The sequence below is a fragment of the Hirundo rustica genome, chromosome Z (assembly GCF_015227805.2).
Source record: "Hirundo rustica isolate bHirRus1 chromosome Z, bHirRus1.pri.v3, whole genome shotgun sequence".
Lineage (NCBI taxonomy): Eukaryota > Metazoa > Chordata > Aves > Passeriformes > Hirundinidae > Hirundo > Hirundo rustica.
The window spans coordinates 37,476,285-37,497,499 of record NC_053488.1 but is presented as its reverse complement, the minus strand read 5'-3'; the positions used below and the strand labels follow the sequence as shown (position 1 = coordinate 37,497,499).

General features: G+C 37.2%; 1 protein-coding gene across 4 annotated transcripts in view; it reads left to right on the top strand.

The window, feature by feature from the left end:
- The window catches only part of LOC120765157 (transducin-like enhancer protein 1), an 80,206-nt gene that overhangs the window by 38,650 nt on the left and 20,341 nt on the right, over positions 1 to 21,215 (top strand). For 2 of the 4 annotated variants that reach the window (XM_040089674.1, XM_040089673.1), the window contains exons 7-10: positions 7,764 to 7,968; positions 8,710 to 8,726; positions 16,504 to 16,620; positions 19,914 to 19,967. In XM_040089674.1, the coding sequence (XP_039945608.1) occupies positions 7,764 to 7,968; positions 8,710 to 8,726; positions 16,504 to 16,620; positions 19,914 to 19,967 (393 nt within the window). The remainder of the gene's footprint in view (positions 1 to 7,763; positions 7,969 to 8,709; positions 8,727 to 16,503; positions 16,621 to 19,913; positions 19,968 to 21,215) is intronic. The other 2 variants (XM_040089675.1, XM_040089676.1) reach the window with 2 other exon arrangements.

The window sequence follows — 21,215 nt, the reverse complement described above, 5'->3', positions numbered from 1 at the left end:
AGAGTGTGGCTTTTTTCCTGTCACAATAAAGGTTTCAGAAGACAAGGAAGCAAGGAAACAAAATTGACCAAAATAAACAAATATTTCAAAGGAAGTAGTTAGAAAATTAAGAAGTTATAGTACCTGACTAATTTTTCTAAAACTTGTTTAAACAGGGGAAACAACAGTAAGCAGTAAGAATTGGCGCATGGTCTAGTGGCAGGCCTATCGCTAGCAGGTGGACTACAAAAATTATTAAGGAACTGGAGCATCTCACTTGTGAGGAAAGGCTTACAGACTTGGGCCTGTTCAACCTCTAGCAGAGATGACTGAGAGTAGTCCTCTTCAGTGTTTGTGTGTAGCTGAAGGGAGGATGTCAGAGGATGGATCCAGGCTCTGCTCAGTGGTGCCAATCAATAGGATAAGAGGCCATTGTCACAGACTGATGCACAGGAAATTCCATTTGAATATGAGGAAGAAATTCTCTGCTTTATGGGTGACCTAGTGCTGGAACAGATCATCCAGAGAGGTTGTGGAGTCTCCCTCACTGGAGATATTCAAGAAATACCACATGGACACAGTCCTGTGCCATGTGCTCTGGGGTGACCTGGCTTAAGCAGGGAGGTTGGACCAGATATCCCCCTGTGGTCCCTCAAAGCCTCAGGCATTGTGATTCTGCAGTCCAGGAATCATGAAATTGTTAAGGCTGGAAGCGACCACTGGGGGTCATCTTATCTGCCTGCCCCTGCTCAAACAAGACCACCTAGGGCCAGGTATGCAGGACCATGTCCATGCAGCTTTTGAATGTGTTTAAGGATGGACACTCCAAAACTCCCTGCGTAGCCTGTGCACGAGCTTGGTCAAAAAATGAGTGCATTCTAACGTTCAAGATGAACCTCCTGTGTTTCAGTCTGCACCCATTGCCTCTTGTCTTGTGATTGGGCCATACAGTGATGGGCTATAAATGTAAGGGACTGGGATATGTTGTAAGAGGAGGAGCTGAGAGGCCTGGGACTATTTAGCCATCTCTAGACATATTGTTGGATGCTCTCTGTTTTGTTCACATTTTTTGTAAGGAGAAACCCAGAACAGGATATAGTATTCCAGTAGATAAGAAGGAACCCCCCTCCCTAGACCTGCTGGCATGCAGCTCAGGATGCCATTCACCTGCTTTTCCACAAGGAAACATTGCTGCTGGCTCATGCACAATTTGGTATGGAAGGACCTTTTCTGCAAACCTGCTTTCTAGGTGTGTGGGCCCCAACATATATGAGTTTATGGGATTGTTCTGCCTGGTGTATAGGATATCACACTTGCCCTCGTTGAATGTCATGAGATTCCTCTGAGTCCATTTTTCCAGCCTGTTGAGTTCTCTGTGAATGTTATCGCAGCTGTCTGGTATATCAGCCACTCCTCACAGTAGTCTAGTGTCAGCAAAAGAAACCAAACTCAGACCTTAGTTTTGTAAATTGCTGCATTAGTACTGAACATTAGGTCAGATTGAAATAGGTCAGAAGGAAGTCTTGTGAGGACTATTAACACACTTTGTGTGGTGATATTATCAAGGAAAAAGAAACATGTAGAAGCATCAAGAAGGAAATATAACAGCTGCTGCCAAAGCAAAATTGGGAAATGGAGCAGTAAGTAGTACATATTCGGTGTTTCATAAATCTGTTTACCTATAATAGAAAGGTTTGGATTGGAAGCAACATTCAAAGGTCAAGCCCAACCCCTCCACCATGGGCAGGGACACCTTCTATGAGGCAGGTTGCTCAAAGTCCCATCCAGGGTGACTTTGAGCACTTCCAGGGATAGGGCATCCAGTGTCTCACCACCCACAACATAAGAAGTTTTGTCATTGTGTCCAGTGTAAACTTACCATCTTTCAGTGTGAAACCGCAGCCTCTTGTTCTGTAGCTACAGGCTCTGGTAAAAAGTATTTCCATTTTCTTACCCACCCACTTCTATATATATAAGATCACAATAAGGTGTCTCTGGAGCCTTCAGGCTGAACAACCCTAACTTTGTCTTTTTTCTTAGGAAAGGTGTTCCTGCCGTCTCAGATCATTTTTGTGGACCTTCTCTGAACCTGCTGTGTAGCAGGTTAATGTCTGTCTTGCACTATGGACCCCAGAGTGGGGCATAGTACTCCAGCAGGCATCTCATGATGTAAAGGGAAGAAGAGGGACAGAATCACTTCCTTTGACCTGCTGGCTAAATTCTTTTGATGCATCCCAGGATACAGTAGGCATTTTGGGCTGCAGATGCACTATCCAATGATTTATCTTCTAGCACCTGCCAGTCCTTTTCAGCAGGGCCATTCCCAAGCCCTTCATACCCTAGTCTAGGAATTGTCACAGCTCAGGTGCCAGACATTGCATTTGGCATTGTGGAACTTCATGAGAACCTCATAGATGGTCTCACTTCTCAGGCCGGTCAAAGTCCATCTCAATGTCACCCCTTCCCTTAAGTGAATTAATTGCACTGCACAGCTTGGTGTCATCTGCAAACTTGCAGAGGAGACAGTCAGTGTCAGTGACACAGTCCCATTACCTGTGTTATTGATGAAGATGTTGAGTAGTGTTGGTCAAATTTTGCCCTCCTGAGGGACACTACTAGTTACTGTTTTCCACAGGGGGTGGAGCCATTGACTCTTTTTGGGTTAAAGTTTCATTGACTCTTCAGATGCAGTCATCCATCCAGTTCCTTATCCATGTAATAATCCATCCCTCAATGCTCTATTTCTTTGAGTGGCAAGAATTTTGTGAGGGGCAATATCAAAGACATGCCAGAAGTCTTAAGTAGATGGTATCTGTTACTCTCCCCATGACCATGGATACAGTCACTTCTGCAGAAGAATGTGGATATATTCTTTCACGGGATTTGTTTGTTATCCTGAAATATGCTGTTCCCTGTAGCTGAAATACTCTTTGGAAAGTCCTCTTACAGAAATTTAAATGTAAGTATTCATCAACATCTTAGAGTCTATTGAGTTTCCTCGTGCCAAATTGGAATGCTGGTACTGTGGGTTGTGCATGCAGTGTTTTGGGCTTTTTAAGGATGGGGGAAAAAACGGGATGTGACAGGAGCATAGTCGTGAATGTTATTTGTTTTATAAGGTTATATTTGCAATACTGGTTTTAAGAATATTTCTGAACAGTGAGGGAAAAGGTTATTCCTTGATCAACTACCTGCGTGTGCTCAGACAGTGGCTCTCTTGTGTTTGTTGGCCACAGATATTTGATGCAGTCTCTCATTTCCTTATGAAATTCAAGGAAGCAAATGAAAAAAATTGATTATGTCCCGTTGGAAAGGAATATGATAATGAAACTGAACACAGTACGTGTTTTTTCTCTCACAACTTTCTGTCTGCTTGAGTTGAACAAAATCCCATTTCTTCTGTTTTACAAGAGTTGACATGAAATAGCGTCCTTTACATTTTAGGTCTCTAAATTACTTGTGTTTTCCAGATATTTTCTCAGAACACCTCTATGGAGCTTGAAGGCGACTGTTGATAATATTACTAATGCCAGTGCTGAAAAGATTTTGGAAAATTTTTTCCGTGTCTATTTTTCAAGAGTTTATTTAGAAAAGCCCAAGGGAAGACAACTATTGTAGTTTGGGACAAAGCATAACTTTTTTTCCACTGTTCATTTACAATCACGTCAGAATTTTTAATCCACTGCTTTTCAAGAGATACAGAAGAGTACATCATACATCTGTTTAAAAACACAAGAATGCTCTAAGTGCTTAATGATAAGGATTAAAAACATATTTAAGTGAAAAGGTGTTAAAATAAAATCAAGTGTTTGAGATCTCAACAGAGCTGCTTTAAGGTGAGGAGTGGGATTGTAGGAGCTTGTTGTCTATCTTGATGACCAAGGAGCATAAGGGAGATCCTAGCCACTGTTTGATAACAGGAACTCTATTTCACAAAGACATACTAACGCTGTCTTTGGAAGTCTTTGTCAGAGATTGAAAATGTAATTCCACATTTTAAGTCCTGAATAAAGATCTCTTCATAGCTGGACTTTGCCTAAAATATGGGAGATAAAAAAACTGTACTGCCTTTGAAATTGATAGGAGGTACTTGCTTGTAGACACTAATACTGTTTTTTATATGCCAAGTTTTGGGTCTCTATGGTTTGGTTATGGAGACACTGGGGAATAAAAATCTGAGGCAGTAAAACCTACATCCAAACAGTACAGTAATATGGGTTTGTAATTCCTTTTCTCCCTTTGCAAATATGAAGAACTTCTGGGTTTGTAACAAAATGGTGGGTGAACTACTGATATTTTTAAAATCATTGCTGTGGCTAATTATCTTAGTGCAGTCACTTGTATGCATCATTGCACCCTTCTCTACCTTCCCACTTTCCTCTCAAAGTGGACACAGCCTTTGCTCTGCAAATAATGATGATAATTGGTACTAAGACAGACCTGTTACTCATCCTCTTTTGAGCACATTTCTTGTGGCAGATGTCTAGTTTTTAATTAACTGCTAATGAACATGCCTAGTAGACCATGATACTGCTGCCATCCTACTCCATTTTATATCTCACTGCTGCTAAGCTCTTGAAAGGTTACAGAGCAGACATTAGTGTCTTTGAAGTGATGGGAAAGTGATTACATGCATAACATAATTGTTTGTAGGATCTACTGTGGCAAATGTTTAGTTACTAAACGCATCTGGTGAACATTGCTGTTATCCCTCTCCTTGGTCTTTATTTTTTTCCTTTGTGTGCAGCTCATTTTATCCCTCCTACAAAGATAATACAATATGCTTTTAAAAATTAAAGTTTTTTAAATAAAAAGAATACGAACTTCTGGAAAGGATCGTCTTTATGGATGATGCCTTGACTCTTAGGAAGAACTTCAAACCTATTATGAATAAATAACAAATAAGCAATAAATCAGTATATCAAAGTCCTAAACAGCAATGAACATCAGATAATAAACATGAAATCATGATATAACTTTGGTGCCTTAAAAGACCATGATCAGGGTTTTAGTCTTAAGTCAGTTTCATGTAGTGCCATATTTACATATCTTTATGTATCATGCCTGTAAGTAACCATTTGCAAAGCTACAAAAACATGCGGAGCAGCTTTGCAATGCACTTGCAGCTCTCACGCCACACCTTGCTCCTTGCTCCTCACTATCTGTGTGCAACACCACCAGTGAACATAGGATGCAACCCTCCCACTCTCAGCTTCAGAGCCTTTTATAGAGCATTAATCTGTTCCTCATTTCTCCGACTTTCATAATGCATGATATGTAGGCTACAAACCATAGCCAGGGAAATGGTGGCTAATGTGCGCCTAACATTTCTTAAAATTTTAACCTGTGCTTCCTGAAATCAAGTGGTTTAACTTGTTTGCTAATTAAACCAAGCAGGAGAGAGATGAGTGAGTAATCTTTGTACATTTCCCAAATGGTAGGGATGAAAATGGAAACAATGTTTCCTGTTTCAACTTCCCCGTAGTCATGCTGCAAAACAAGCTCATTTGAGCCTATTGTTGGAAAAGAGAGGAGGCTTTTCTGCATGAAACCAGTTTGGAAGGAATAAATCCCTTTTTATTCTTAGGCAGCTGCACCAAAACTAGGTAATGTGGGGTTGATAGTGCAGCTGGGGACAAGTAAGACCAAGGGAGGCTGCCAAAATATCTGTTTTGAGGAGATGGGGTGGAAACTACTGAAGTCATGGTAAAGTTTGCGTGAGAGGGATGTCACATTGTTCTTTAGAGGCTGGATCCAAAAAACCCAAACAAAACCTCTGCAGGCCTGTCAGACCTTACAGTGCTCCTACTGATAGTTCTTCAGTTAAGTGAAGCTTCACTAGCAAAAACTGATTGATATTGTAGAAAGTGATCTACTGTTTTAACTACCTTAATCAGTGATTCCTAATACTTCCTTCAAAAGGTTGCCTTTTGTGTTGTTGTAAACATATGAAATTAGAAGAATAAGAAGTACTTACCTTTTACCTTGTTTTCTAAACACATTAAGAAAGGTGGTGATCAGATTTATGTTTTGAAGTGTATTTTTGAGTGCATGGCTTTTAATGGAGCACTCAAAAAGTAATTCCTGATACATCGTGTGAGAAAAACAACGTGTGACTTTATAGAATTGACTAATGGATTGTGGTAAATTTAAAGATTGTTTTGTATATCAAAATAAGTAAATTATGGCTGCATGACAGTTGGGACAGCAGAAAAGTGAAAAATTAGCAAGTGCAGTCCAGAGTTCTTGAATGTTAGCCCCTGTGTCTGTATAAAATAATTTTATAAATAGCTCAAGGCATGTGAGATGGGGTTATGAGAAGTAAAAGTGTAGGACTTCAGTAGTTACATATATAAATTATAATAAGTAAATTCATTCATATGCCAGTAGATGTTATACAGGTACTGTTGACAGTTTGTCTTGAAAATTCACACCTAAAGAAACAGATGAAATATTTCTGCATTATTTTGAGTTGAGGTTTTTTTTTTTTTTTTTGGAGTAATGGGTGAAATATCATAAACTTCACTCCAGGTATGATTTCAGTAGCTACCAGCAGTCCTGTACAATTTTATATGCTGTTATAGGACCACTAGCACTCACCTGGTCAAACTTAAGTCCATCCTGTTCAGACATATGTTTTTATTTGTCTCATTTTCGATACCATGAATTGGATGGCACTCTGGCATTTTCCTGGTATCTGCCTTGAGCAGAGGGATAGTGGAGAGTGGCCAAGGTGGAGGGGATTGTTCTATCTTATATTCATATGCCCAGACACAAGGAAACAGGAGAGAAAGGCAGAATAACTGTTAACCTGGAGCAGATTATGGGAGCTATGACTAATCTAAAGGTGCTTTTTGTTGCTTAATTTTCTAAAAAACACCTGTGCTGAGCATTTTGGGCAAATTAAATGGATAGCTGAACTTGGTAAACATTAATAAAACTATGGAAGTTTTAACTAGGAAAATATCTTCATATTTAAACTATGGGGAAGACATTCTAATGTAAAAACTCTGTTTCTAAAATTGCTTACAGATTATTTTAGCAGATTGGTTACAGGATTGTATGTCCACTCATTGTGATTTTCATCTTGCAAGCTCCTTTTAAAAACAGGCGGAGGTATTAATTAATATCACATTTCTTGTTGAGAATTCCATGCTGTCCATGAGAATACCTGGATTTTCAGCTCAAAGCTGGTTCCTAAACAGTGTTAAGTCATGAATAATTTCCCCTGCTTCCCCTAAAAACCTTGGCTAGAATAAAATGCAAATTAAATTTTACTAAATATGAAATTCAGAATATCTTTAACATTTTTTAATATTCAGGGTAGAAATGTGCTTGTTGTTTCCAAGTTGGGGGAAGAGAGAGATGTGAGTTTAAATCAATCTTGCTGCTGAAACTTTTTCTTTCAGAGCAGTGATAAGGCTTTCTATAGAAAAGGAAAGGTGTTTGACTTTTCTGCCGCTGTTCTTTGTTGCCAGAGATGCTGTGGCAGGTAGTGGCTGCCCAAAGCAACCTATAGTTGCTTAACTTACTCATCAGGCTGCAAAATAAGTATCCAGCTAGCTTTTTTGGGACACGAGCAGAACTGTCCTCAGACAGCATGATATAATGCAGGGTATATAAATAGTGTGGTGGGTTAAAGGGGAGGGGCTAGATTGAGAAGAAGCAAATAAATATCAAAATCCACCATAGATTCTCAATAATTAACCAAACTTCTTCCTTATTTTTCCCAAACCCTCTGCTATACGTTGTTCTTCTGGGGATGATGATACTACTGGGAACAGCAGCAGCAGTTGCAGGCCCAGCACCTCTCCCATGGCCATGGACCTCCAGTGCCTCTAACGCCGCATCCATCAGGACTTCAGCCTCCAGGAATCCCTCCACTTGGAAGCAGTGCTGGCCTTCTTGCCCTCTCCAGTGCTTTGGGTGGGCAGTCTCACTTGGCAATAAAAGATGACAAGAAGCATCACGATGCAGACCACCACAGAGGTGAGAGGCGTGGCAGGCCTGATTAGGACATTGTCAGATTTGCACATTGTCACAAATAATGTGCATCTCTAAAGAATTCAAGTTATATAGAATGAGAAAAAACTATTGGCAAGCTTTAAAATGTCTGCATATAAACCACTGAAGCAAAATTCCGCTTGGAATTTTTCAATATTTTAAAGGGGATCACTAGGTGTCACCTGCTCTACACTCTGCAGGGCCTTTTGACATCCTGGTAAATGCTTAGTTGTAATAGCAGTGGCCTGCACCATATTGTGTAAAATTGTTAAACTGCATAATGGTGATTTTTTCAAAGAAAGTAATGTTGTGAAGTGGGTGGGTGGAATGGTAAGGGGAACAAGAAGTTAAATTTTGAAGTGAATGTGTTCAAACAAAAGATTTAAATAATTGCTTCTGTTACTTTAGTTTTATAAGCTTAAATTCTAGTACTCAGTTAAATATTGGGCAAAATTGCACTTGACTAATTTTTGAAAAGAAAATAATTTATTCTGTCATGAAATAAAACTAGGCTTTGTGTATGGTTAAACTGTAAATCATGTTTACAAAATACTGTAATTTTCAGGAAATCACTGTATTAGGAACGTGCAATGACATATAAATAAAAGCCCTTTTAAAACTGTTAGTGGCTTGTGTTCTAATTCTTTTTTCCCCTTTTTTATTTCTGTTCTTGCCTCTGTGTCTGAACGGGCATGTCTGTCCATTTCTTGGTTACTGTGGGAGCAGACAGAGAGCCAGGCACAGTAAGTACCAACATTCCTGCTAATGTTTCCATTTCCAATAATGTAGTAACCAGATATTGTGCTGTTTGTGTATTTTGTCTTCCTTTTAGTTATTTTCATGATACAAAGCATTTTCTGTTAATATATGTCTTGGTTTATGCAGAATACCAGATCATTTGATGAACTGTATCAAGGAGTTTTGTTTCTGAGCAGAATGCTTTTAGGTAAACTTGAACTTTTGTTTGCTTATTGGAGGCAGAAAGGGGGCATGAAGCTGCAAATCACAAAGAACATGGCAAATACAGCATTTTTAGTCAGAGTTAAGATTTTTTTAGCCTCTAGGATTTTCAGGAATTAGAGTTGGAGACTAGGTGAGAAATTTAAATGTGAGAATTTTAAATGTGTCACAATGGTGTTTGGTCCTAGGAGGTTTTTTTTTTTTATCTACATCTGTTTAAGCTATCCTAATGTCATTACTGTTTAATTTGTGCTTCAGGTATAACTCCTACAAACGATACATTTCCCCCCTGTAGACATAAGCTGTAGTAGAATTGGCTTTGTCTCTAAAGCTCTCTGAAGATCTGCTTGCTGCTTCTCATGCTGTTTTGAGTGATACTGCCATATTAATCTGTTAGACACAGTCATATGAAACTTACGTCAATTCAAGTAACAAAGCTCATTCTGTTTATGTCAGAGGTGAATTCAGGCTCTATTTTCTTCCTTCTCTCAATTAGAAAAGACAAGAACTAGGAAAAGTTATTTGACAGATATCTGTACGGTATTAAACTTCTGACTTTTATTGCTGTTTATTTAATATATATAAAAGGCTCACTGACAGTTTTTTACTGGAAACTATCTGCATATCTTTTGCACCAGTCTTTTTGATAACTAAGCAAGAAGCATTAATTTCAGCTTGGTTAATGTAATTAATGACAGTGTATCTGCAGAAATAATTTTAAGCTGGGTTTTTATGAAGTATCTGACTTATTAAGGACTTCTTGCTCTGTTGGAGACATACTTCTTTGAGAGCTGTTAGTTGACTGCAAGAATCCCTACCTAATGATGGCTCTGTTTTGATTTGGTTGTTATCTTTCCTGTCCTTGCCCTGGTCCCAGCTTCCCCCACCCATGTCATTTGGTCAAGGGTTTGAACTTCAAATTAGATGCTTAGCATTGTGAAGTTTGGACTCTGAATTCATCTTGTAGCTGAGAACAGTTCTTGCCTATGGAAGGAGAGCTATCAAAAATCAAACCTGGCTTTTGTGTTTTGGGAGAGTTGCAGGATAACTTGCTTAGTTTACCAGAGATGTAAATTTTACTTAAACTATGTAAAATTTTTGCTGCAGTTGCTTCTGTATCCATATGTCTAATTGATGATTGCTTGCTTACTACTTGAAGCAGACTATTTTTATGCTGGGTTTATCAGTAATTAACTTCTAAATAATCTGGGGCTTAATATCATAAAGGAATTTTGCCATGTGGATGTATTGAGTTTTGGATACTATACTACAGTCATTCTAGTTTATTTTTGGTCTCAGTTTAGGATAATACTGAGTAGCTAACTTAAACTTTAATAGCTGAATACAGGCGAACTTGAACTTAAAATTGTTTAAATACAGTGTTACATCAAAATCTTGACTTAACAGTAAAGGACACTTTCAATGAAAATAATTCAAGAGAGCGTTAAATTCAGCTCTGGCTAAAATGATCACCTGGGAATTGCAGGCTCTTAAGGATAATAGGAAATGGGTCTCAAGTACACAAGGGATAGCAGCAGGTCTGTTTGTTTATTATGTGTGGCTGAAATCACTTAATAACATCTGGGTCATCAAGATAACATCAATTTAATTTTCAGAATAACATTTTAAAAGTAGTGGTGCTGCTAAAAATCCTGACAGGCATACTTTCATCATCCAAGACAACATGCTGTTTGTAAGCTACCTAAACTCACCATGATGTTTGATATTACTGTGCAGTTCTACAGTATGATTTCCATCAAATATGTCTAGCATGACCTTTGAGCACTAGCAGTAGAAGCTAACAGCTTGACATGTCAAAGTTTGAAAAGTTAAAATTTTGTGCTTGTCTATGGTGTTTTAAATTGAGTTTTTGTGACATAAATTTGAGTTAAAGCATATTGTGACAGATTAGAGCATATTCATTTTTAAATTAGATTTGGATTTACTGTTTTAAAGTCTCCTTAGATAAATAAGCAGTCATGAGCTTTTATGTATTGTATGTCTAGAAATACACCAATATTAGTGAAATTCTTTTATTTATAAATTAATATAAAGACATGATTTTTTAAAAAAAAAATTTTTGACTAGTTTAACTATTTTTGTTATATCTAAATAGCAAGGGCTATAGTTTTCTTTTATCTATTAGCTCAAGTTCCAGAAAGTAAACTGAAGAAGTTTTTTGGTAAATGCATGTTTGTGTAATGTGTAACATATAAGTTACGGGTTTTGGCTGATGTATCTCTAACAATCCCTGACAGGGTTGTGTTATTGTGCAAATGCAGGAATCCCTTCTAATGTGGCAAATTCTGGCTGCGGGTTGTGAAACCAGGCAAAGGAAGCAAGTTTTGCAACTGAAACTGAAAGCTTTGAGAGATGTCAGTATAAAAGAACTTCGATGTCCACATTTTTTTTCATTAGGAAACATATTTGCAGCATTTTTAAAACTCATTGTAGGTGTTCATTTATCACTTGTCTTCCCACTATTCTAGTATCCTGTTTGGATAGCATAGAAATGCAAATGTTTTGATGCACTCTGTTGTTACTGTTGTAACAGTAGTGATTTTCAGACAGTGAAATCTTACTTCATTGTGTGCTTAGGTTTTACATTAGTTGGTGTTTGTCTTTTGTCCTCATAAAAAATACTGAGCTTATGTTCTAAGACCTAGGAAGTATTCATAAAATTTCCCAGACATTTTTTGTCTTCATTGTTAAGTGTAAATATATATATAAATGTTTTGTAAAACAAATGCTCTTTTCCTACTGTAGAAAAATATTCTGTGCCCTGAGCTCTCTATCCTATTCTTCATCTACCAGTCTTGAAAAAGGGGGGCATGAACAACTGAGTGCTACTTTTTGGAAGATATGTGCAAGCTGTTTTTGTTCGGTGTTTTAATTCTTTTAGTGGGGGGAGGAAATTCATAAAAGTTATGTGAAAGTTTAGGGTACTGATCAGCATAGCACAAGTATGTTTCGTGATCTTTTTGAAGAAAGAATGGGTCAAGACTACTGAAAAGGTTGCTCATATGTAAGAACTGTGGGTTGCTTTGTTGCAGTTTAGTTTGTAGCTGATAGAAGGCAGCATAAGGTTGATGACAAAGGACAATGGGATTGAGGTGGTCTGGTAAAAATTTTTGTGATTTTTTGATTTTGACAAACAGTAGCTTGAAAATACTGAAATCAACTTATTCCTTGTTAATGTCTTCTGATTATAAAATCAATGTAAATAAAAAATGGTGCTTGAAAAGAAGGTGAAGTCAAGTAGCTTTCCATCAGGAGTTACCTGACACAAAACCTACTGATGACTTTGTAAGTCAGCTTTTGGGTTCTTGACATGTGTGTTTGCAATAAGGACTTTTAACAATTTGAAGTTAATGATTCTGGAGTGGAATAGCTTTGAGTGCAATCTTCTTTTGCCTGTCATGGAGATATTAAAGTCCATCTTCCAGCATCTACTGTATTCCTGTCAGTGACTCCTAACAAAGAACAACTGATGTTTTGGGTGTAGTTGTTAGACTTGATCCTGTTTTCCCTGCTCAGCAATGAATGGCATCTGTTCTTGTGTATATGACCCTATCTGTAGACAGTACTCTTGTGGGGTGCAGTGGCAGGGCAGAAGTCCTGTGCATGGTTAAATTAAAAAAAAACACACAGCCTCTACTGAGTCAAAGCAGGCAAGCCAAAGTTGTTAGCTATTGTAACTAGTTGTGATGGCTGGTGGCTGTCCTTGGCAAGGACGTACAGGGAGTCAGGAAATGACCAAGCACAGAATAAACTTACATCTTTGGGGGAAAGGGGAGCAAGAGGACTAAGGAGCCCAGCACTAGATATTTTAATTGGGACCAGTTGTAGTTGAACCATGTGTGCAGATATAATGTAAATACTGTTTTTCAATTGCTGTAATGATCAGCATAAAGTCGGTTGTCAGTTCTGTATGTACTATTCTGTATGAATTGTTTGTGCTGTATTATAAGCGGTATAATGGGATGAATGAGATACTGTGTGCTCTCAGCTTGTACCTCTGGCACACATGGTTGAGGTTTGGAAGTGGTTCCTGTGGGGAGCAGTATGGCAGTCAAGGAGGTGCATTTGATGATGTGCATTTTATATATATATATATATTCTCATATATCCTGATAGGGGACCTACCTCTGCATCATGACTTGGTTTGTGTTTTGCATTTGGTGGTTTCAGTATTTAGCTTTTGCTGGCAGCAGAGTTGCTTTAGGGATCACAAGTTGCCTGTTTTACAGCATTTATGTGGTCTGGTAGTTGTAACAGGAAGCCATGCTACATTAACCTTTTTATTTTCTTTTGGGACTTATGGAAGAAAAGGGCTTCATGTGTATAAAGCAAATGATTGAAAGAAAAGGAAAACACATAAAACTGATTTTGACCGCTTGCTCTGATCTGAGCTTCATGATTTGCAAATGTTGCGTTTGTAATCCTTAATAAACTGAACTCTTAAGTATGAAAGGAAATCCTCAGTCATGTATCTAATCTGTTGAAATTAAGACAAAATAAAAACCACTGCCTTGCAGTTTTTCTTTAAGACATAAATCATGCATGTATATATATATTTGCCCTTTTTGCATAAGCTGATTATTATTGAAAATCTATCCCAACTAAAAATTTCTGCAGAGTTATTAAAAAAAAATTATAGCCAAAATAAAAATTCTTGTCCTACTTTTGAAAATAGCTGTTAGTAGACCTGTTGGGAGAACTTAACAGATTACTCTTCTAAAGAGAAGATAAGGAGACTCTAATATTGTGAAGCTGTTGTTGCTGCCTTTTGGCTGACCCTGTTTGATAATGGACATGCAGCAAGTATAAACTCTACCAGAGCTGAAACGAGGAAAGGTGGCTTTTATTATGCTGTCCTCACTGTTCCCTGAACCTTAACATTATAAGGGTGAGAAATATCAATAGTCCAAGGCTAATATGATCATCTCTTTACCAGTTCTTGTTTGTATTTTCATTTATCTAATCTGTTCTTCAGTGTTCTGGATTTACCATTTGCACTACTCTGAAAGATTCATATTTTCACATTGCTGAATGAAATCTTACGTGTTTGGTAGTTTGAATTATGGTAGTAGTTTACAGTAGCAAGCTGTTTTTTCTTTACATGATTTTAATCATAGTTAGAACTTTCTTGAACTTTCATGGGAAACAAAACAGGAACTTTAAAATTTTTTTTAATTTACTGATTTTGCCATAAAAAGAGCACAATCTTAATTGCAATTTCTGATGCAGCTGTTGGGAAATGAGCTGCTCTACAACAGCTTCTAGCATGGATGATCACAGAGAACAGCAGTTTAAATTAATGTGGTAAGTTACAGAAAGGTGGTGTAAATATGACCACAGGGGATATGTTTTGCACAATAGGTTTGTGATATAATTACATGTCGTGTGAGAAACCACCAAGAGAAAAAGCAAATCTAATAATCTTTGTTTGGCGTTTAGGACACAGCGGGTGCTGGGATTTCCTGTGTTAATTTCACAATTTTGAAATTCTGCAAAACAGTATAAAATAATGTCAGCATTGCCTAGGTATACTAAATTAAAAAAGAAAATCAGCTGTTGTACTTATGCCTAAACCTATAGATTGTCAAATTTTGCAAGCTGTAACTCCAAATAGCATGTTTGCTACATTTTTTCTAGATGTTGCCTCTTTGCCACATTTTTGCTATTCACACTTCTTTTTAGAAAATTGACGCGACGAGCTGACTTTGTTCTCTTTACTGCATTTGCTTTAATTTTTTAGTCTAAACTCTTGAGTAGTAAAACAGGTATTTCTAATTATTTTTATTAAGGAAAACAAAAAGACTTTCTTCCTTAAGAGGAAAATATTTCTGGTCAAGTTTGAATTGACACCTTGCTTCTTAAGGTGTTTCTGCTGCTTCCTAAGATTTTTCTACTGCCACAAATGTGATGGATTCAACATTAAAAAGTTGAAAATTAGTGAAGACTAGTGAATCCCTGAATGCATGCGCATCTTGGAGGAGATAAGGGGTTAAATTCCAAATGTATTTATCAAGGCAATTAGTTCAATGATCCGACAAGCCCACCTTTTAGCTACAAAACATTTTGGTAAAGACATTATTTTGAGCTTCTTTATACTGAATTTCAATAGACCCTCCTATATGCTTTATATAAGCCCTTTGGCATTTGTTTAGCTTGAATAGTCATGAATAAAAGAGCCTAGAGTTGGCTTTAAAGTTCAGCTTCTGAATCAGGAAAAAGAGGATTCAGAGTGCCATATGTATCCTGTTTCCTTGTCCTTCTCCTTGGGGCTAAACGTTTGTGTCTGAGCAAAACTACCTTGATGTCTTCAGGTTTTAAAGGGGAAGCTATTCAATGCACAGTTCACTGGCTCTTTGTATATGTTTATGATATATTACAAGTAAATATCTCTGTCTCTTGGGTAGATATAAATATGCCCTTTGAGGGCTTATACTGAAGTACATGTTGGTATTAGAGTTCTCTTGAGAGACTTACGTGTATGGATGTAAACGCATGTTTACTTATATATTTATGTGAGTCTATATTTATTTATCTAAGCATGTACTTGGCTATTAGGATCTAGGCTTACCAAGTCTTTGTGAAAGGAGATTTTTTTCTCAACCCATTCAGTATTGTTCACAGCATTAACACATCAGTGAACAAATTGCCCTCTTGCATATGCTAATCCTGCACTTAAAAGAACTCATTGTAACACATTTTAATGCTTTAGCTGAAACTGAGATAGAGATGGGAATCGGGAATCACAGGCATATCAAATTGTCATGTGACTGAAAAATGTCTGAAATGCTCTTTGGGTCAACAGTTTGTACTTAGCATAACTTAGCATGAATGAAAGCAGTCCATGTAGTTTGAGGAAAAGATTAGTCTTTGCTTTTGTCTTTTGTGTGCCTGTGTTGGCCTCAGTTTTTCAGATCAAGTCTGATTAAGCAACACTTTAGCCTTAATTTCACACTAGTAGTGAATGTTATGCTGGAAGTAAAAATATTTGATCTTTGTTTGCAATACATTTGTTGAAGAAATCCAATTGGAGTTTACTCCAGCTAACAACTGATGACTGCATAATGACACTCAGCAAGTACTTGTTATTTTAGGCATTAAAGGCAAGCTGCTATTTATCTGTACACACCAAAGCCTCATCTATTTATGATGTTCTAAAACTGACTGGTCAGTCAGATTGTGTAGTATTATATGGAATCTGAATATTAAAAAAATAATAAAATCGTTGTTACTTGCTCATGAATAAACCAAAAGCCTGCTTTTTCTCCTAAACAATAAATTCAGTTGAATTAATTAGTTAAATAGATGGTGACTGACAAGTGAACTAAACTTTTGATAAGTTGAACAATGGAAAGCCTAGCTTCTTAGAATGCGTGAAGCTGTACATGTTTGCCTGGAGGACTTTGTTTTGAATTAAATTGAATTAAATACTAAGTACTTATCACATTTCTAAAGCATCTATCACATCAGTTTGAGTTTTTAAGAATATATGAAGGAATCCTGAAAGGAATTTTTGATTGACCTTGTTTTTTGTCTTTACAGAGTAATTCTCTGTTGGTCCCCGACAGTCTACGAAGCACAGATAAACGCAGGAATGGCCCTGAATATGCCAATGACATCAAAAAGAGAAAGGTGGATGATAAGGATTCCAGCCACTATGTAAGCAAATCTCTGTCAAGGAAATGATTAATTTATTTGCACATTCTGTGCTTGTATGAGGAGTAAAAGAGCTGTGAAGAACAAGGCAACTTTCCTATGGTATGAATGTATGTGCCAGTAAGGCACAAGATTCAAATCCTGGGAAGAGCAGAGACTCAGTAGTTTGGGGTATTGTGAAGTAGTAATCCTGAATAGGAGTAGCTGTTTGGGATTCATGTGTGCCCTGGGGCATTTTTCAGAGTTTGAGTGACATTCTTTCTGGACTGGTCTAGAAACTGCAGGTTTGTTTGAAATGGAGGATTTTGTTATTGATAGGGGTTTGGTAAATTTTAATGCTAAGTAGCTATTACCATGCTGAGTTATAATTACTGTTACAAATTGTATATGCTGTCAATCTATACCGACTTACTGAAGTTCACTTTTGGCTGATACGGCAGTTTCAGCAGAAAGCAAATTGAAATATTGAAAGTTCAGAGTGTTTTGTTCTGCATTTTTGACTAGCTTGCTTGTTGCTTGGTCTCAAAGAGGCTTTTCAGTAGAACAATGTATGTGAACATCAGAAAGTTCACATAGGCTTTCGACTTCAAGGTTAAATGCTCAGCCAAAACACAGGATGGTTCTTGAACAGGAGACTAGGGCTGGTGTGAGAGAGTACTGAAAAGCAGAATTTAAATCTAAGAGAATGTACTGTACTTTGACATAACAATAATGTGGCAAATTGTCTGGTTTATGTGATTCAGATCACTAATTAGTTCTTGGTTACTGAAACCCAAGAGAAAGTTAGGTGCTATTTTATTTTCTTAGGGTTAAGAAAATATTTTATTTTGTTAGGGTAATTTTAATTTCTCTCTACTTGGTTAATATCTTTGAGCAGCTATCAGATATTTTAATGCTGTTAATGGTTTTACGGGCTGTATTTTTACTCCTTTCTAATAATAATGTTTTGATTAGAGAAGGTTTTGGTAAACATCCCCATGTTACTTCCTCAGCTTTAAGGGTTTGATACACTATTGACATTTTTCATTTTAAATATTTGGAGATTAGGCATTCTTAAGCTATACTTGATTTAAAAAAAAAAGGGGGGGGAGAAAAAGCTTAACTTACTTGTTTTTCTTGTGTTTCTACCATAAAGAAATTTAAAGAATGCTATTGCACAATTGAAGCAGTTTTTAATCCATATTTTAAATATGTTTCTGCCTGTTGTTTGTTTGGAATAGATTTTGCAGCTAAAGGCAGCATCAAATTAAAAAACGGAATAAAGCAAGGATATTTGAAAGTACCAGATTTATTCTAACCTTGAAGTGTTTTTGGTGTTTTTTGGTTTTTGTTTTGTTTTTGGGTTTTGTTTGTTTGGGTTTTTTTTGTTTTTGTTTTTTGGGGGTTTGTGTTGTTGGGGGTTTTTTTGTTGGTTTGGTTTGGTTTGGTTTGGGTTTTTTTTTGTTTTTTTTTTTTTTTTTGTTTGTTTTTTTTTTTTTTTTTTTTTTCCTTTTATATCCACCAGTTAAGCAAATACAAAGCTGCTGATTTTGAGCTCATTTTAGATGAACCCCTTGTAGGGACAAGGAAATAGTGCTTTTGTCAAAAGGGGCAAATGACTTGTCAAAATGAGTTGTAGGACCTGTAGCTTTTGGAATAATAATGAAAAGTAAATATTTTTTTCCCCTTTTTAACTCTGGATTAATTTTTCATGTTAGTACTTATGTAGTTTCAGTGTGTGACTTTATTAGTGAGGAGAATCTTCCGATATTAGTAGAAGTTACAGGAGATGCCTTTGATAATCCAAGGAAATGTCTATTTATTAAGATGACAAAATCAGTGGGGTTCACTTAGACATGCAACTAATTTTGCTCTCCTCCAGAGAGGTATTTCTGACAAACAAGTGTCCCACACTCTCCCACCTGTTTTAGCACACTGGATGATTCATACTTCTCAAGAAGTGGAAGATAATGGGAGCTAAATCTTTCATCTCCTTTGTTTGCACCTGTTGATTGGGTAACTTCCTGAGTACCAAACAGTGACTGTTCTGTGTCCAGTGGTACTCTTGGATCCCTAATATGTTTGCGGTATTTCTTAGAGCAAGATTCAGCTGTTAACAGAAGGGAAGGGTTGAAATTACCTGTTGGTTAGGGATTTTTTTTCAGTTGGATTTTTGGGTTTGAGGGCGGGTGGTTTTGGTTGGTTGTTTAGTTTGGGGTTTCTTGTTTGGTTAGTTTTGTGTGGCTTGGGTTTTGTGGTTTTTGGTTGGGGGTGTTTTTTTGTTTGTTTTGTTTTTGTTTGTTTGTTTGTTTGTTTTTTAAAGCATTGTGGCCCGAAGTGAGAAAGAATCTAGTGTTACATGTGAGAGCTCTTTGAAAGCAAGAAATGGAGGACAGTTGGGCAATCTTGTATGCCTGGTTTGTTTGCATAGAAGCTTTTAAACTAAAAGTACTTTTATTGGAAATGTCAAACTTGTTCCCATAAAAATTTAAAGTTTTGACATTCACTTAATTTCTTTGATTTTGAGTCAAGACTTGCCTTCTGATTGAAACACTCTGTGGTACTGTGGGAATCACTAGACTTCTGTGTATCAGAATGTGTCTGCTGGGGCATCCTGGCCTCTATTGGAGAGGGACCAGGAAGCACTACAGTAACAGCAATCATTAGTTGACCAGCTCAGGTGCACATCAATCTAAGTGGAACAGTCAAAATGCAGCCTGACAAGCTGCAGCAGAACATTTCTGTTTAGAAACGTCCAAGTGTTTTGCTTTTCTTGGGCAGAAATGTTGAAATACCTTGGCATTTCTGAAGTTTTTTCTTCCCAGCACTTTTGATTTCAAAACTTGCCTTTCTGAAAAAATTGTCTTGTCACTTTAAGGAAGATGATTCATCAAACATGCTAAAAGCTCCATTTTCTTGAGATCTGTTTTTTGGTGTTTTTCCAGGTATGCACAAGCAGTACTTTCTCTAAATTAATGCAAGATTAGTCTATGAACAGAGTACCTTTTTCTTTTAGGAGTAGTGATAACACTGTTTATGATTGTAATAAGGGGGGGGGGTTTGGACCATCTTGCACTGATGGTGAGATTCCCCATCTTTCAACTAGTTCTACCTTACTTGGGTTTTAATGTTGTAGCAGAAATAAGGTGTTCTGTTTCTGTGTTAATTGTTCTCCCTATTACTAATAACTTAATGAAAGGCTATTTGTTTTTTTTGTTTAGGAAAAGCAAAAAATGTCTGAGTAGATGCATAGTCTTTCTGTCTGGGCTCTTACTGTACTAATTGAAATGAACACTATATTTATTTATTTTTAATAGGACAGTGATGGGGACAAGAGTGACGATAACTTGGTTGTAGATGTATCCAATGAGGTAACTTTTTTCATTTTTGTAGTCCTGACGTTTGCCCAAAGGTGAAAGGAAAAGTACATGTAGTTGTTAGCAGGAAAATAATCCTCTCTGTGGATATGTTAAAATATTCACAGCTTCTCCTTTTTTATTAGTCTATGTCTTCCTCTGAGCTTTATCTGGTTGCTTTCTCAGTTTTTCCTTCTGCTGCTTTGTCCAGGTCTCTTCCCTCCGCAGTTAACATTCTGACACTTCACAGCTGCTCTCTAGTGCAGAGAGTTGTGGTGAAGTGCATGAGGAAGGCTGAGGTTTCCAAACCATTGTCTTTGAATGAAAAAGGAAGACTTTATCTAATGTTGTATTTCTTAGTAGGATTGTTATTAAATGAATTACTTTAAAATTTGCTTGTATTTTAATCCCCTAAATTAATGACATTTTTGCAGAAATGGAGTTGTTTTTTGAATTAAATTAGTTTACAAGATTTTCCAGAGGCTGTAGACACTTTTTTTCTCCACGGCTGAGATTTGGTAATGGCATCAAGGTAAAAGCATGGGTGCTCCCTTTTCTTCATCTTTTATTTCATATGACACACAGATTTAGGAACCCTGAATATGGTAGTGAGGTTCTTCTGGTCTGTGAAAAGCACAGGGAGAGAAGCTGGTAGAGAGGTGCCCTCAGTAGGTCCAGGCGCCCAAATTATGTCAGCCAAGTAGAAAAATGGGTGTCCAACTAGTGATTTTAGTAATCCTTTCAGAAGGTTGGTTCACAATGAAACTGCTTAATAATCAGTCAGTAGACTTACTGCCCTTTTGTGAGGCGTGATTTCTCCGTGGTGCTATTCTTATGAGCCAAAGGAGCGTGGAGAACCTGCAGAGCTCTGATAGTATTGTAACTCATGGGGATGCCTATTTCAAGTTAAGGTAAATGCAGAGAGAGTCTCTGGAAGAGAGAAAAATAATCACCTGAGAGGTGATTTCAGTTTTCCTGTAGATGTAAGTGGCAAGGCAATTACAGATTGTGCTTAGCAAAAATGTGACAGCTATTATGGCTTATAAAGATCCCTGTATGGGCCATTCCACTTAAGAGTTGGACTCTATGATCCTTGTGGGTCTCTTGCAACTCAAAATACCCTGTCAAATCTGTGAAGGCATGTGTCCATCTCTTCTTCTGAAGGTAGAGATTAGCAAGGTCTTTATCACCTAAAAGAGGTTATTGAAATGTTTATTGTGACAAGCAGAGAATGGAGAACCTACATGATAAAAACAGTGTCAA